Source organism: Belonocnema kinseyi, chromosome 9 (assembly GCF_010883055.1).
Source record: "Belonocnema kinseyi isolate 2016_QV_RU_SX_M_011 chromosome 9, B_treatae_v1, whole genome shotgun sequence".
Classification (NCBI taxonomy): Eukaryota; Metazoa; Arthropoda; class Insecta; order Hymenoptera; family Cynipidae; genus Belonocnema; species Belonocnema kinseyi.
Genome location: NC_046665.1, coordinates 82,945,075 through 82,962,546, shown reverse-complemented (window position 1 = coordinate 82,962,546; position 17,472 = coordinate 82,945,075). Strand labels below are relative to the sequence as shown.

Genomic DNA, 17,472 nt, shown 5'->3' with positions numbered 1-17,472 from the left:
ATTAGTTATATTTAATAGACAAAGGCATTTTGAAGTATTCAGAGCAACAATTTTTAATGTTTTCACAAATATCACAATTTTACTGCGGAAACACTGAGAAACACTAAATAAAATTTTTAAAAAAGTTTAAACTTGCGGCGAAGTGGCATAACGATACTAGTAACATGTACCTAACCTGATATTATTTCCGCGCATGCGCATATGGAAATTCTCTCCTTTCCCCCCAATCTTTCATGAAACGATGTAACTTTGACTGTGAAACATTTGAAAGTTTCAATGTTACAATGAAACGTTTCATTGTTCATAACCCTGATTTGCATGGGTCACAGTTTTTAAACTGTTTAAAGGCCCGCGCTCTTTTTCAACAAACTCCTAACCTCAAATCCGCTTTCCACATTTGCTGTACGAATTTAATTATTATTTCTTATTTTTAGAAATTCCCCTTTTGGATTTAAAAATTTTAAATGCGATATAATAAACTTTGGTAGTTAAATATGATATTCCTAATGATAATGTGACTAACACTTTATGTACTAAAGTTTGCCTGAAATTTGGCAATCACCCGTATACGTTTTTGTAAGATCACGTGGAAGCACAACTAATCAGAAGTAATGTACACGATTGTTTTTGGAAGTATAAATTTATACGAATTGGAACCAGGACTTAACCTCAAAACCGAATTGCCTCCTTTGTAGTACTTTTGGATTGAAATGAGACAATTCAAACTTGAGGCTGGGCCGCGGTTCCAAGGCAATTACTTAAAAGCATATAGTTAAAAGTAAAACATAGTTATTATGATCATAATTAGATTATTTTACGAGAACCTCTTTACAGGTTTTACGCCCTTTCTTTTATAAGTTTCTTTGCTGCCAATTTATCACATTCTTTCATCAATTCTTCCGAAAAATTTGCAGGTATTTCAAATAATACAGCGCAACCTTCATCTACTCGAGATCGTAATCGTGGTCTTAAATTTTTAGAAAAGTAGCATGGAACAGCTTCTTCATATAATATCGGATGTTTTCTTACTTCACGTTCTACTATTCCTCCTTTCTTATAAACAACACGGTCCCTTTCAATGTCTTCATTTTTAAAATGTAATTCACACAAAACATGATTCATTTTGAGTTCTTTACTCTGGTCCGGAATTACCCTTTGCCACACTTTTAACATCTTCTCCTAGAAGTAATTAAATTATGCGAGTAAGTGAGAAACATGTACACAAAAATTTATAATAAATTGCATGAAAATATATCCCCATCACAATGTGATTCTTTAAAGTGAAATGTTAAAATCAAAAAAAAAATTTGCCCCGACATTATATGAAAAAATGCTTTTAATTTTGACATATGTAAAATGTAGTTAAATTTTCAACCAAAATTATAAATCTTCATTAAAAAAGAAAATTTATTCTTACAGAATAATTCAACTTTACACTAAATAGTTGTGTTTGCAACCAAAAGACAAATTTTCTACAAAATAGTTGAATTTTTAACCAAACAGATAAATTCTCAATTTTATTTTCAACCAAGAAAGATGATTTTTCTATGATGAAAGATGAATTCTTTATCCAAAATTTCGAATTTTTAATAAATAAATCGAGTTTTCAACAATAAAATAAAATTAAATATGAACCAAAAACAATTTGCATTTCAAACACAATAAGTTCAATTCAGAAAAAAATTCATTTCTCGGTTCATTTCTAAGCACGGAAGATGAACTTTCGACCAAAAAGTGTGATATTGCGAAGCTAGTTCAATCTTGAAAAAAATGATTAAACTTTCAATAAAATTGTTTAATTTTTAAACAAATACATAGCTGCATTATTTTAACATACAAAGATGAATTTATAACTAAGAAACAAGATTTTTTAACCACGAAGATTGATTTTCTACCAAAAGACAAATTTTAAACCGATTTTTAAAATTTCGAAGCTAATTTAATTTTTAATTTAACTGTTGCAGTTTTAACCAAAGAAATACATTTTCTACCAAAAAAGACGTGTTTTCAATAAAATACATACATTTGTAACGGGGCAGTTGTTTTCCAGTAGAAAAGATCCATTTTCTACCAAAAACGACCTCATACGGAAAAATGTTATTAATTTTGATATTTCACTTTGAAAAATCCCTTTTCGCCACATCTTCATCTAATTTAATAAGCAATTAGCATTTTTTTATCATTATAATCATTATGCAGTGTTATTAATTTAATTATTTTTAAAAATACGCTATACGTACCGAAGGAGGCTTAAACATACTTCTTTTCCGATATCTCATGGGCATTACTGGTAGTGGCTGGGCGGTAGATTTCGGAATTTTTTCGTCTCTTTTGAAGCTCTTTAAAGCCTTCTCGCATGTCGTGGGGCTTTTTGGTATTTTTTCGCATTTTTCTTTCTTCTTAGTAATAATGTTCCAACCATTGGACGCTGAGTCACATCTAGTGATAAAACACTTCATGGCTGCAAGAAGAATACATATTTAAAATTATGTTATTCCATTTTATTCTCAACAATTATTCCACATTTTATGTATACCATATAAACATTGTACAAAATAAAAATATTCATTTATAGGTTAGGTTGACATCAGATTCTTCAATGTGTAGAAGCATCTAGCCTCGTATGCATATTCAACTGGTGCAAACAAATACTTACTCTGCAAGCTACATGCACTCCTTAAACTTGAAATATTACTTTTAACTTTTATGAAAACATTCAAATTATGTTATGAAAAAATAATCTGCCATGGCAAATTGGAAGTACAGAAATCCAAACAAAAATGTTAAAAACACTAGTCCAAAACTCTGTCCAAAACTTCCAACAGCTGTTGTCATAGAAACCGCCAATGCGCATGTGCGCGGAACTGGCCTTAACTACTCATTCGAAGCAAACATGAATGAATTTTTGGCTGTTTGTGGTTCCACTACCCACTTACAGAGATACTACTGCTTAGCATGATCTAAGAATACACGGTCTAGCCACACGCAACTAAAAAAAGTTAACCAATAAAAAGCAGCTCCACCACAACTAGCCATATTGGAAAAGTGAGCGCAGGAAATGAAGTATATTTGAAATGTAGTAAATGCCATAAGCGAAGATTTCAAGCAAAAGTTGTTAAAAGATAAAGGAAATATATAATTTCCAAATCAATTAAATTAGTTTCAAAATAATGCAGTTTGTGTCATAGATAATGTAAAATATTAAAAAATATATAACTTCCAATCCTTGTAATGTAGAAGAAATACGGAGAAATATTGTTAACATAACCTGTCAATTATAATATATTTTACTGAAATGATATACATATCAATACAATACAATCATATAAATGTTTTTATGAATAAAAAAACGATCCTCGTTTACAAAAATGTACATAAATGAATAACATATAGCGAGAACGCGGGTAAGCGTGTGATACGAGATTCTCAGGTGATAATTTCTGTTTTTGAGTAAAGGTGTAATTGAAAAGAATGAAATTTTTGTTTTTAAAATAAATAAAATTTATTCTAATAAAAAATACATAGGAGAAGTTCGCGCTCGGTTTTAGTCTGTGTTTCGTTCGGAAGCTAAGTAGTATCTGTCTGCCTCGTCAAGTTGAAGTGCGCTTGGGGGTAATTTTCCCTTACAGAAGGTGTGTCGCAAGTTTCTTAAGCTACCTGTGATTGGTACAGAGAACGGTCATCGACGCCTATTAGTACAAATTCGGAAAACCTAAAAAGAAGGTGTTAACCTAGGGTCACGCTTGAGCAGTTCGGCGAGTCGGTGTCATAAATTTGTTTAAAGAAGGTTGGAGACTAAATCCTAAGTCGTGTCATAGAAGCACGCCTAAACAATAAAAGCATCAAACTCCGAAATTAGAAACTATCTTATAACTTGGTCGAGGATTACAGCAGTAAAGGTAAAAATCTAGGAACAGTTTGAAAGATTCTGACAATTTTAAACATCTGCTTAAAAAGTTCTTAAATATATTTGCAGGCTGTCTATGCGCTCTACGGAGTTATAAAATAATAAACCTGACAAGGCGAAATTAAAGAATACGAAAGTAAAGACGGTTCAAGATTGAGAGAGTTGCTCAAACGCAAATGAAAATTAATAAACAGTATTATTAAAAATTATAAAAGTTAATTGTTACGACGTAACAATTTCATTAATAATTTTTCAAATAATAAAACGATAGCTCTTTCAAATTCTACCAAAATTATCTGTTTGCTTCAAAAAAAAAAAAACAAAAACACGGAAAATTAGTAGTAGAGGTAAAGATATTTTGGTCAAGTTGTTTTGCACAGGGGCGTACAATTTTCCATGCTTGCCATGGGCGCTATTTTCCCCAGATACGCCGCTGATAACCAAGATGGCTGGGTGTGGTGGGGTGCGACTGGCGACGAAACTGGGGGAGCTGATGACTAGACCTTATGTTACGTCCTGGGGCGGTCCTGGCCCTTTGCTGATAACTTGTAAAAAATCCTCGGATACCGCCAAGTTAAAAATTTTTTAAATTCATTATCCTTTTTAAATTGCGGATTTTAATGTCCGTTACTGCTAAAAACGTTAAAACGTTAGTCTGAAATTGGGATAAAGGTTATTTCGTAAAATAAAAAACACTATGAATTCGTAGCAAAATTGAGATTATTCAATTTTATTCAATGCAATACATATATATTTTTAGGTCACGCACTCTCCCAAATAAAAGATCTTTTAATTAATAAAGAACGTCTACAATTTTAGTTTCGAAAATACATAAAAACCGAAGCCGATGGGAGCTTGACAAATTCTCTGCTCTTCCTGATTATTACCTCCCTTATATAGACTTATCTCTACTCTAGAACCCTTAGTCATTCTTCAAGATGTAAAGACGCGTGGAAATTGACCTTGGAACTCTTAGTCACTTTTCAAGATGTAAAGAAACGTGGAAATTGAACTTTGCCCATGCGAAAGCTGCTATCTACTACTCTGCCCTAATACGCATCTCGCAACTTAAATTCTTTTCCTTTGAATAGGCACACGTGTGAGATTTTATTATTAAAGCTAAGACATTCCATGAAGTTCTCATTCGTCAATACGTTTCTGTTTTTATGCTTTATAATTACATAGGAATTTCATTTAGAAATGTAATATCATTGGTATGCAATATTTTAACTAGTTACGACAGGGCTGAGTCAACCCTTTAAGGCTTTCTACGCTTCCTTAAATTATTATTAAATTACTTCTAAAATTCCTAACGAGTGACCTTTCTAGAAAACTCTCAAATTCGGATCATTCATTTTAGTGTCTTTTGAATTCCCCGCTTCTTCTTATCCCCTCTCTGTTAACGTAGTTCCCTACCATTCCAGCCAGACTGATATCCACTTTGCTGCCATAGACTAAATTTTTTTTATGAAAATTCGATTCCGTTACACTTAGATCATGCTTCTTACGGTACCTTTTCACGGAGGCCTGTTTTGAATTAATCACGAAATTAATATTTTTCATAGGATTCATTTCTAGGTACTTTGTTGGTTCATAGTAAATTTGATTAGTTGATAGCCCAGATACGAACTCGATGTGTCAAATTAATTCAAAACGGGTCTCCGTGAAAAGGTACCCTTACTATTCCTTCGCGGAATAAAGAAAATACACCTATACATACCAAATTTATTCAGTCGAGTCTGGTTTTTTATAGTTTCTACTAGTCCATGCCTTCAGGACCACGCGGTAAGGGACCAAGGATGGGTTGTGACACATCAGCCGAGGTTTTCTACGTTTAAAACGTATTTTACGCATGTGGAAAACTATGTCTACGTAGAAAATGTATAACCAATTGAAAGTTTTCTACGTTAAATCAAAGATAGAATGCCAGTTCATTCCTGTCAAGTTGGCACTCCATAATTTGGAAATTAAAATTCAATATGTCAATGCACACCGTTTTTATTATATCACTTGATTGTTTTACCAAAAAGCGTCCGTGACTAATAATACATACCGGGGCAGCCTTATGCAAACTATTAAAAAAATACATCTTTAACCAAAATGCCTTCGAATTATTGGGCTGTAACCGTTTGAATATCCGGGATTAATACAAAATAACTCAAAAATGCATTAAAACACCACAGATTAGTGAAAAAGGCCGAAAATATAAATTCACGAATTATAAAGTTGCCGAATTGTTGAATTCTCATAATTCTTTCTATTCCTGAAATTTAAAATTTCCGAAAACATTAAATAAATAAATTTAATAATTCGTTTATTTTATAAGTCGATCTCGAGGTCGGTGAACTTCAGTTCCGGATATTTTTAAATTTGGGATTTTATTATTTGTCAATTAAAAGTCTTGCCGTTATTTGAAATTTGTGAAATTTTATAATTTAGTAATAATATATATTTTCAGAAATTTTTTTTATTTATTCGTGTATTCGTTACTATATACGCTATATACATTAAAATAGATTAATCGCGAATATTTTATGCGATTATATTTAATTATTTTTCGTAGCTGCCAAATATATAAAAGAGTTTTTTTTTTAATTCTAAACCTTAACATGGTTTTTTACTACCTAGTAAAACTTAAAAATCTAGAAATCTCCTTGACTTTTAAAAATTAAAAACATAAAAATCTCCTTAAATTTCTCATGAAAGCCATACATTTTAATAATCTTTTAATTATTAGCTTATAAAACATTAATTTGGTGGAAATTCAGATAGTAAGTTCAATCTTTTCAAGAATAAAAGCCATTTCTGATTTAAAAGAAGAGATTTTGCTACCGAAAAGTTAAAAAAAAGGGATCAAATCCATTTAAAATCAGACAGGTTCTACACTTGAAGTTATAGAATCTCTCGGGGACTAAATATGTTGCTTTTTAGAGAAAATTAGGTTAATTAAAAAATTAGATATAAGAAAATGATATTTTTGCAAATAGAAAATGGTATGCATTCCCTCATTTCCTCTAAATAAAAATCATATTTTGTGCATGAAAGTTTCCGCGACTTTAATCGTAGAACCTGCCTGATTTGAAATGAATTCGGTCAACGCATGGACCTAGGAAACACGGGACTAGACATGCCATCCTAACTTGTCAGAGCGGGTTTGAATCCACGGGAGGGGGGAGAATTCCATGAGTGGGGAGAGCTGCCATCTTACGATGTGCCATTTGATTATGCGCACGAGTATTTTTGCCGACAAACTGTGCATGAAAATATAAACATGTGGGCGCTGCCATATTTGTCGCGGGACATCAAAAGGTGGCGGACCTCCCCCTCATTGCATCACCCCCGCAATAGTATGCCTAGTCCCATGTTTCCTATGTCCATGGGTCAACGCATTTCTTGTGTTAAATGTGGCGTCATTTGAATATGCGCACAATCATCTGCGCATGTTGTGGAAACTTTTTAAAGCATTAATATCTGCCCAAATTTTAACCGCCCAACATAAAAAACCACCACCTTATACCCACCAGAGAACCACCAAAGTATTCCATCAAAAAATTTCATTTCCAAATTTTGGAGTGCCATCTTCACAGACATGCCTAGATCCTAGATGCGGCACCTCACTAGCGAACCTATAATACGTTCCAAAAACTAAAATCAATGCGACTGGTTAAAAAGAGATGGAAGTATCTATGTTTCTTTGTAACCTACGTTGGGAATTTTTTGTGCTTTCTCTTTTTTCGCTCTTTATGTTGATATGACACAATATTGATGATAATCATGATACCATTGATAACTGATGATATCCTCAATGTTTCTCAAATGTAAACCATTTGTATTATTGTATAGTCCCTTCAAAATAGGTCGGCGTGTGTAGGAAATCAGAAACTAATTCATATGTAACCTAATTTAAAATTACATTTTATAAAATGTTAGAACCAGCCATTCAAGCACTTTCTGCAGGTAGAATTATTTTGGCTAGCAGTTCACCCAGGCGTCAGGAAATTATTCAGAAATTGGTATGTATACTTGCATAACCTCCAAATTTCTAAAGATTGTTTCAACCGTTTTGTTTCCTCATAAAGGGGGTTTGTGATTACCTACATTTTGAAATAAAATTTTTTTTTGTGTTTATAAATTTGAAAAAAAATCTTATCTTTTTTATACAAGAGAAACTTTTTTGATATTCAAAATACAATAATATTATTGTGGTATATTTGAAGGGCCAGATTTTAATTATTAAAGGATATATCTGGATCGGAAATTATATTCCTAATCTATTTATTTTTAGAAAAAAAATTTGTAGCTTTTCAATTTAAAAATTAAAGCCAAAAAACTAAATTTTTTTTTAAAATTCGGTTTTAATCCGTCTTTTACTTCAACTCGTGCTCTGTCCTTCAGTAGTTTTAGGAATTTTTAAATTAAATTGATGGGAATGTGCTTTAGCTTTAGAGTCTTCTGTTTCTTTCATTGATAAAATAACGTTCTTTCGTGGTTCTTTCTAATGAGTTTTTTTTTCGTTTTTTTGTTGTTCCAATCCAAAAATATTAATTTTGACAAAATCTTAAATTTTTTAATAGTAGAATTTTAAATTTAAAAATCAATTTTGTACAATGGAGATTAATTTTTCATTAAAAAGATGTATTTTTAACAGAAAAATGTATCAGTTGATATTTAAAGGAAAAAAGTTTCTAATCTTAATTTAAAAATTATCAACTTCATCGAAGAAAGACGAATTTTCAAGCAAGCAGTTAAATTCTCAACAACCAAATGAAATATCTACCGAAGGAGATGATTTTTTAAATAAGATATAAACTATGAACAAAGTAGTTGAGTTTTCAATCCAGGAAGACGAGTTTTTTTTACAAAAAAAGTTGCATTCCAACCCAAAAGTTGTTTGAAAAAAAAGTTTTGTTTGAGAAAGTCCGTCTTTTCGGATTGAAAATTTCAATTTTGTTCGTAAAAACTCATTTTTTGGTTACAAAAATTCAATTTTTGTGTTGCTGAGTTAACTGGAATCTTTTTTGGATGAAAACTCAACTTCATTTGTAATAAAAAATTCTGCTTTAAGATAAATTTCATATTTTTTGATAAAAATGCAACTAATTTCTAGAGAGTTCAACAATTTTGTTAAAAAGTCATCCTTTTTTGTTAAAAACCATTCTTTTTTAATTGAAAAATTCAATTTTTTAGTAGAAAATTATTTCTTGTTATCTTTTCAATTTAAAACTTCATCTGTTATAGAAGAAATTTCATTTTTTGCATGAAAATGCAACTTTTTAGTTAAAAATGGTTCTTCTTTGCTTGATAATTCAAATAATTTGTTTAAAACATATTGGGTTGAATCGCTTTGTTAAGAAATCATTTTTTTTGTTCAAGATACATATTTTAAGTTGAAAAGTTATCTCGTTGTTTAAAAGTTTAATTATCTTGTTGAAAATTAATCTTTTTTTAATTGAAAATGAAACTACTTGGGTCAAAGTTATACTGCATTGTGAAATTTTTCTTTATTGAAGGCCTATGTCTCGTTGAAAATTTAACTGTTTAGTGGAAAATACTTTTTTTTTCGAATTAATTTCTTAACAGAAAATGTAACTTTTCCATTTTTTCAAGATTGATATTTTTTAGTTAGAAATTCGCGTCTTTTGTGGTTGTAGAAAATAATTTTTTAGTTTGAAATTTCCTTTTTTTTGCGTAAAAATGCATCAGTTTCGTGGAAAATTAATTTTTTGTTGAATAGTCATATTTTTTCTTTGAAAATTGAATTTTTGTAAAGAAAATTTGTCTTCTGGTTTGAAGGTTCAATGATTTAAATAAACTTTTATTTATTTTTTGAGTGAAAAATCTTTATTTGTTGGAAATTCGTCTTTTTGGTTTTATAATACTGTAAGATTAAAATGCTGGTATTTGAATATTAATTATATGAAATGAAAAATTATTCGAAAAATCAGAGAATATTTTAAATTCCTGAATATGTCTGAGCTAGAAAATAATTTATATTCAACTATTGATATAACCTAAACAATAAAAATATTGTAAAAATCATAAAATCTTTTAAATTATCCTAAATTTTGTCATGTTCTCGGTCTTAAATTCCTGGGAATTTAAGAACTCTAGTGGCACTCGCTTCTCGATGCATTGAGGAACTTCTAAGTTTCGTCACTGCGAGCGCTGCCTGCAATTGCTTGCTTTGCTCTGCCTACCTGCACATAGTAAATAATTGTTCGCGTATTCGAAACACGTCAAATGACCTATTGATAAACCTTCGATGAGCCTTAATATCTATCAAATACCGATTCATAAATTATCAAATATGTTTATTATCTTTGTTGTTTGATGGAAATTTATTTATTATTGGCAATACGATTTTAGACGCATAAATTGATCTATTGAAGAACCTTTTATGACTTTTTCATGAACTAATAATACCGTTCTTAAAGTTTCAACTAAAATTATTGTTTATGTGTACAATTTATTTGGTATTGGGAATATAACAGTACTGTATCTAATACATTTGTTTGCGATTTCAAGACGCATCGAGTGACCTATTGACGAATGTTTCATGACCTTCCATGGTCCACCAATAATGTTTTTGCAGTATTCTATAGAATTGTTTGGTTTGTTTATGTGCGAATTTTTTTATATTTGAAACAAAATAGTACTGTATGATACTGTATAGATTATTGGGAATCAGTACAACGTACTGACATTTTATACTAATTTGAAATAAGTTAGATAAGATGATTTATATAAACTAAAATTAAAAATATCTTTTTTTTTTAATTCTCAGTGTAAAACATCCCTATATGAAGAATCAAATTTATTTGATGCCCAAGAGGAATCAAAGTGCTTTATTTTACCGTTATATTAACTTCGCTTCAATAATTCATAACTATAACAGATTTTTCAATGATTATATTATAGGGTTCAAAAAACAAATATTATTATATTTCCAGGGTTTTAAAGTGGAAATTGTTCCATCTTTTTACAATGAAAATTTGGATAGGTCCAAATATAATAGCCACAGCGACTATATTCAAGATTTGGCTAGGTTCAAAGTCTTGGATGTATTTGAGCGATTAGAAAAAGAGAAAACGCCTCCAGAACTAATCATTGGAGCCGATACTCTAGTCACTTTAGGAGATGTAATTTACGGCAAACCAAAAGATGAGCAGGATGCTTTTAAAATGTTGTCTTGGTCAGTTATTTAATAATAATAATAATAATAATAATACCAATTAGTTCATTAAAAATATATCTGGAAAGACAGATGTAGGTACTAATTTTTTATTTGTTCAGCCTAAATAATAAAACGCACACTGTTTACACGGGCGTATGTCTGAAAACTAGAAAAACTGAGATAAAATTTTATGAATCAGCTGAAGTCAAGTTCGGAGATCTTTCAGAAGATCAGATTAAAGCTTATATTCGTACTGGAGAACCCTTGTAAGTTTAGAAACGATCAAAAATTATTAGAAATCATAATTTAACCCTCAAACGGTACGCTCCAACCCAGCATACGTAAACGGTACACTTGTGCGAATTGTTTCCTTTGCAATGTTAATATTAATTATTTAATATATTAAACATATACTAAACAACGAGCATATATCACACATATTTAACATATATATTTAATATATGTGGGGATAATCCGCTGCAGCTGTGCTCGCGTAAATGTCAACAAAAGGAAAAAACTTCGGGTGCAAATTCGCACTAGTGTAGGATTTGAGGGTTAAAAATGAAAAAAGGCATTTTTAAATTGATTCTTATTTTAGAGACAAAGCCGGAGGATACGGAATTCAAGGGTTAGGAGGCTGCTTAGTAGAGAAAATAAATGGCGATTTTTACACTGTAATGGGAATGCCATTGTACTCTACGGTAAAGCACTTGAATAAATTATCATCAGAGTTATGATAACTTAAGACCAATGCTATCTTGATAGAAGCAGGAAAATGATTTGAATAAATAGTTTCTTTTTTTACGATTGTAAAACGTTTATTTCATTGAACAATATTAAACCAGAAACCGAAGCCCAGAATTCTAATCTTAGTTTAGAATTTTCATTTAAAAGCTAATTTCATTAATTATATTACATGCTTTTAAGTTATTTTCAATCTTTCGATCAATTTTTTATCAAGATGAGAACACAAACCAAAGCTTAATTTATTTAAAATGAGATTAAACTACGGAATCGCGGCTTCTCCATTTCCCTCTGCACGTTCCGACCACGTGAAGGAGAATCAACCCTGTGTTCATCGCACTTTTAGATAATAAAAAAAATGCTCGAAATTTGAAACATTTTGAGCAAACCGATTTTGAAATAAAGTCATTTAAAAAATGTAAAATAATACGTTATTCAAGTACTTAATGAAAAAATCATTGTCTTATTCAACCATAAGATTGGCCAAAAAATACTTTTACAATGCACGTCATAAAGATTGTTAAATAAATATGATCGCCTTCGTTCTAATAGTAATTTATGAAGAGATTAATTCATCTAGCTAGAATTTAAATTGATATAAAAAAACTTTTATGAGTACTGTTCATTGCTAGAATTTTGACATCGACACTTGTCAATGAATATTCGACAGTACAAGAATTATGCAAAAATGTATCAGATAAACATAGAAAGGCATTTGATCAAGTGGTTTCATATCCATCTGCTCAGAATTAGTATTACCGGGAACGGAACTATAATCAAAGTTAAGTTACGATTATTTATTAAATACTTTACACTCTTAAGAACATAGAGTAGTATAATTACATGTATATACTATATATTTATATCTTTTTCACAGTCTTTCAAAAAAAAGTAATGCACTATAAAATCGGCTCATTGGAAGCAAAAACAAAACCTGCAATTTGAGCCACCCATTGTCATTAGTGACTATAAACTGAATAAAAAGAGATAATTCGAAATTAATTACTGATCCAAGTGTGTCAAAACAGCATACTGCAAAAAATGTTTTAAAGCGTCGATGCTCCACTTGATTTTGTTTAATTTTTGTCGGAATAAATTTTGGTTTACTCGCGAATTTACTTATCTGGATTATTTAGAAATTTTCGAAAGGGCGTTTGTGCGCGTCAACACGGAGGTGAACTTGCCGAAGCAGTTGTATCCGCGGATTTTGTCACCGAGCTGGAAGGTATGGTGTTTGGTCTATTCCCTGTTGTTAATCTCCGTTTTGCAAACATGAACTGTTCCATTAACTCGTGGTGAGCCTCTAATCGTTCGATGCAATGCAGACAAGCAGTTTTTGGCAGCTGATCGTTTGCGTTCACCTGTGCAGGTTCAGAAAAATGCTGTAACTTGTTCTATTTTTTAAATAAAAGTTATACAATTCATGAAAACTTATATGCATTCACGGAAAAAATGGATGTTCCAACGTGTATGTTTAAAGTATAGATAGTACCGCAAAACATGCAGATATAAAAGGGTAACATCTGAAACGTTTTTGAGATTTTGGGTGTAAAAATATTTGTTAAACATCCAAGATGCTAAAGCCATGCCTCTATCGGCCATTTGATGAAGCTTATAGTCAATGTTTCGTGTCATATGTAAACTTTTGGAAAAAGTAATATTCCTAGTGCTTTGGTTACAAGATAGTAATATTAAGGCTGTAAACTGTTTGGATAGAGTAACATAATTTACAAAAGTGCTTTTAACTCCCAGACAAACCAGAGTTCTTAAATTCCCAAGATTTTAAGTTCAGGTTATATAACCGAGAATATGAGAGAATTTAGGAGAATTTAAAAGAATTTAAGAATTTATGATTTTTTTAAATATTTGTATTGTTCAAGTTATATCAACGGTTGAATATACATTATTTTCTAGCTCAGACATATTCAGGAATTTAAAATATGCAAAGCAGTAGCTCATTAATTATTTAAGACTGTTAGATTGAAACTCTACAGTATATACCACGAAGTAGAATAAGAAGACCCCACTCCCGGAAAACTTAGACGCGTGACATTTTCAAAAATCTCTGATTTTTCGACTAATTTTTCATTTCAAAGCATTAATATTCAAATACCAGCATTTTAATATTATGATATTTTTACCATAGAATATTTTATAAGCGGAATAAAACAGTGTTTCATATACAAATTAAAAATGTTAAAATGTTCAATTTTCAAACAAAAAATATGACTGTTCAACATAAAATTAATTTTCTGCGATATTGATGCATTGTTACGCACGAATAAGGAAATTTCAAACTAAAAAATTATTGTCTACAACAACAAAAACGCGAATTTTTAATTAAAAAATATATATCTTCAAACAATGAAAAAGTTACATTTTCTTTTAAAAAATGAATTCTAAACCAAAAAAAAAGAAGTATTTTCCACTAAAAAGTTAAATTTTTAACCTGACATAAGCCTTCAATAAAGAAAAATTTCACAATGTAGTTTAACTTTGACCCAAGTAGTTTAATTTTCAATTAAAAAAGATTAATTTTTAACAAGATAATTAAACTTTTAACCAACGAGATAACTTTTCAACTTAAAATATAAATCTTTAACAAAAAAAGTGATTTCTTAACAAAGCGATTCGCACAAATGTTTTAAATAAATTAGTTGAATTATCAAGCAAAGAAGAACGATTGTTAACCAACAAGTTGTATTTTCATACCAAAAATTAAATTTCTTCTATGACAGATGAAGTTTTAAATCAAACAGATAAGTTTTCAAAAAAAAAGTTTAATGAATTTTTGGTTGAAAAATATTTTAGTCGAGTTTTCAAGATCAAACTATGAATTTTTTAACAACAAAAAGTTTTCCACCAAAAAAAAATTTAATTTGCAATCCAAAAACACGCATTTTTAACCAAAAAGGATGACTTGACAGAACTGTTGAATTCTCTAGCAAATAGTTGCATTTTTATCAAAAAATATTAAATTTATCTTAAAGCAGCAGAATTTTTTATTACAAAAAAAGTAAACTTTTCATCCAAAAAAATTCCAGTTAACTCAGTAACATCAAAAATTGAATTTTTGTAACAAAAAAAAATAAGTTTCTACAAAAAAAATTGAATTTTCAATCCAAAATGACGAATTTTTTTAACCAAAAAGGATGAATTTTTAACAAAATAGTTCAATTCTCTACCAAATAGATGCATTTTATCAAAAAAATATCTATTTTGTACTAAAACAAATGAATTTGTAATAAAAAAAAAACATTTTTTTTTATAACTGGAACTTTCATCCAGAAAATATTTCAGTTCATTTTTCAACACCAAAATATAAATTTTAAACAAAAAGTACATTTGCTACGAAATAGTTAAGTTTTTAAGAAAATAGTGTAATAGCTTAATTTCTAACCAAACAGTTGCATTTTTATCAAAAAAGATTTAATTTCTGCTAAAACAGGTACACTTTAAAATAAAAAAGACAAGCTTTTAAAAAAAGAGTTGAATTTTCCACCGAAAAGTTAACGAAAAAATTAAATTTTTTATTAATTAAAATAAATTCTGAGATTCTCATAAATTTTTAGAGAATTTATTTCTCGGTTATATTCTCATTCTCGTTACCGTTCTCAAAGTAATATAACCGGCTCAGAAGTCTATTATCCAATAGATACACATTAAATATGTTGAACTTAAATATCTAGATGTTAAGTGTGAACATTCATTTTTCTCCGTATTATTAAGAATGTTATATGACCAATCAATAGATTCCGGCAGCAATATTGATGCATATGAAATATAATATTGTTGCTTTATTATAATATCTAATTCTAAATCAGTGTTTGGCAGGAGCATATATTAGTTATATTGAGTGATAAAATTTTTGAATAGTAATTCAAATTGAAAATAAAAAATATATAATAAATACAGGCATAAAATTCATATTGCCAACGATTTCAAAGATTTCGCAAAACTTCGGATGGTTTAAAATGATGTCACAAAGATTTGATAAAAATTTCAAAAAAAAATCAATGATTTTAGATAGATTTAAATGATTTCATTAAGACTTCTATTATTTCACAAAGATTTCAATGATTTCCTCACAAATATTTCGGAAATATTTAAAAGACTTGACAAAGACTTCAATAATTTCTCAAATATTTCAATAATTTCACAAATACTGACGAATTTTTCAAATATTTCGCAGATTTTTACAGAATACCCAAAGATTTCACAAAGATTAAAAATATTTCGCAAAGGTTTCAGATAGATTTCACAACGGCTTCTATTATTCCAAAAACATTTCAGATATTCACAAAGATTTAAATAATTTCTCAAAGATTAAATGTATTTCGCAATGATTTTAGATAGATTTCAGATAGACTTCAAAACATTGAATAAAGACTTTAATGTTTTCCTAATTATCTCATAAATATTTCAGTTATTTCGGAAATATATTTAAATGACTTGACAAAGACTTCAATCATTTCTCAAAAATTTCAAGAATTTCACAAATATTACCAAATATTTCGCAAAGATTTTTAAAGATTTCAGGAAGATTCAAAAGATTGCAATGATTTCCGAAAGACTTCACAAAGATTTTAATGATTTCAAAAAGATTAAAAATATTTCGCAAAGATTTCAGATCTGTTTAAAAGATTTCACAAAGAGTTCTATTATTCCACATAGATTGCAGGTAGGTTTCAAAGGTTGAACACAGATTTAATTGATTTCCTAATGATCTCACGAAGACTTGGGATATATTTAAAAGACTTGACAAGCACTTCAATCATTTCTAAAATATCTCACAAAGATTTTAATAATTTCACAAATTTTACCTAATATTTGAAATATTTTACAAATATTTTTTATATCACAAAGCTTTCAGATACATTCCAATGATTTCCTGATTACCACGCAAAGATTTCAAATATTCTGGATACATTTAAAAGACTTGACAAAGAATTCAATCATTTATAAAATATTTCATAAAGATTTCAATAATTTCACAAATATTACTGAATATTTCAAACAGATTTTCAAAGCATTCTCAAAGATTTCACAATGATTGAAAAGTTTTCAATGATTTAGGAAAGAATTCACAAAGATTTAAATAATTTCGCAAATATTACTAAATAATTCAAATATTTTGCAAAGATCTACAAAGAATTCCCAAAGATTTTAATGATTTCCGAAGGACTTCACTATGATGTTTAAAAAATTTCTCAAAGATTTAGATAGATTTCACAAAGACTTATATTATTTCAGAAAGATTTCAGATATATTTAAATGATTTCCCAATTATCTCACAAATATTTCAAAGACTTCGGATATATTTAGAAGACTTGTCAAAGAATTCAATCATTTCTAAAATATTTCACAAAGATTTCAATAATTTCAAAAATATTACCGAATATTTCACACATATTTTCAAAGGATTCTCAAAGAATTCACAAAGGTTGAAAATATTTCAATGATTTCTAAAACAATTTACAAAGATTAAAATAATGTCCCAAATATTACTAAATAATTCAAATATTTTGCAAAGATCTACAAAGATTTCCCAAAGATTTTAATGATTTCCGAAAGACTTCAAAATGATGTTTTAAAGATTTCTCAAAGATTTAGATAGATTTCACAAAGACTTATATTATTTCAGAAA

The 17,472-nt window shown here is 29.3% G+C and overlaps 3 protein-coding genes across 4 annotated transcripts in view; 1 reads left to right on the top strand and 2 right to left on the bottom strand.

Moving 5' to 3' along the window:
* Positions 1 to 263: 263 nt before the first annotated feature.
* Positions 264 to 2,886, bottom strand: LOC117179755. Of its 2 annotated transcripts, XM_033371831.1 has the most exons (4): positions 2,657 to 2,886; positions 2,241 to 2,461; positions 2,024 to 2,149; positions 264 to 1,179 (listed from the first exon to the last, which is right to left on the bottom strand). In XM_033371831.1, the coding sequence occupies exons 2-4, from the start codon at positions 2,457 to 2,459 to the stop codon at positions 838 to 840; spliced, it is 687 nt and encodes a 228-aa protein (XP_033227722.1). In that variant the 5' UTR covers positions 2,460 to 2,461; positions 2,657 to 2,886; the 3' UTR covers positions 264 to 837. The 2 variants fall into 2 exon arrangements, with proteins under 2 accessions (XP_033227722.1, XP_033227723.1); XM_033371832.1 differs by lacking the exon at positions 2,024 to 2,149 and having other exon boundaries at positions 2,657 to 2,877.
* A 4,738-nt stretch (positions 2,887 to 7,624) lies between these two features.
* Positions 7,625 to 11,896, top strand: LOC117180222 (dTTP/UTP pyrophosphatase). The gene is made up of 4 exons (XM_033372607.1): positions 7,625 to 7,920; positions 10,858 to 11,099; positions 11,201 to 11,347; positions 11,680 to 11,896. Exons 1-4 carry the CDS (start codon positions 7,831 to 7,833, stop codon positions 11,816 to 11,818), a joined length of 618 nt encoding a protein of 205 aa, XP_033228498.1. The 5' UTR covers positions 7,625 to 7,830; the 3' UTR covers positions 11,819 to 11,896.
* Positions 11,897 to 12,831: 935 nt separating this feature from the next.
* The window catches only part of LOC117180223, an 8,207-nt gene continuing 3,566 nt past the window's right edge, over positions 12,832 to 17,472 (bottom strand). Inside the window, exon 2 of the mRNA XM_033372609.1 lies at positions 12,832 to 13,186. Within this exon, the coding sequence (XP_033228500.1) occupies positions 12,989 to 13,186 (198 nt within the window). The 3' untranslated portion in view covers positions 12,832 to 12,988. The remainder of the gene's footprint in view (positions 13,187 to 17,472) is intronic.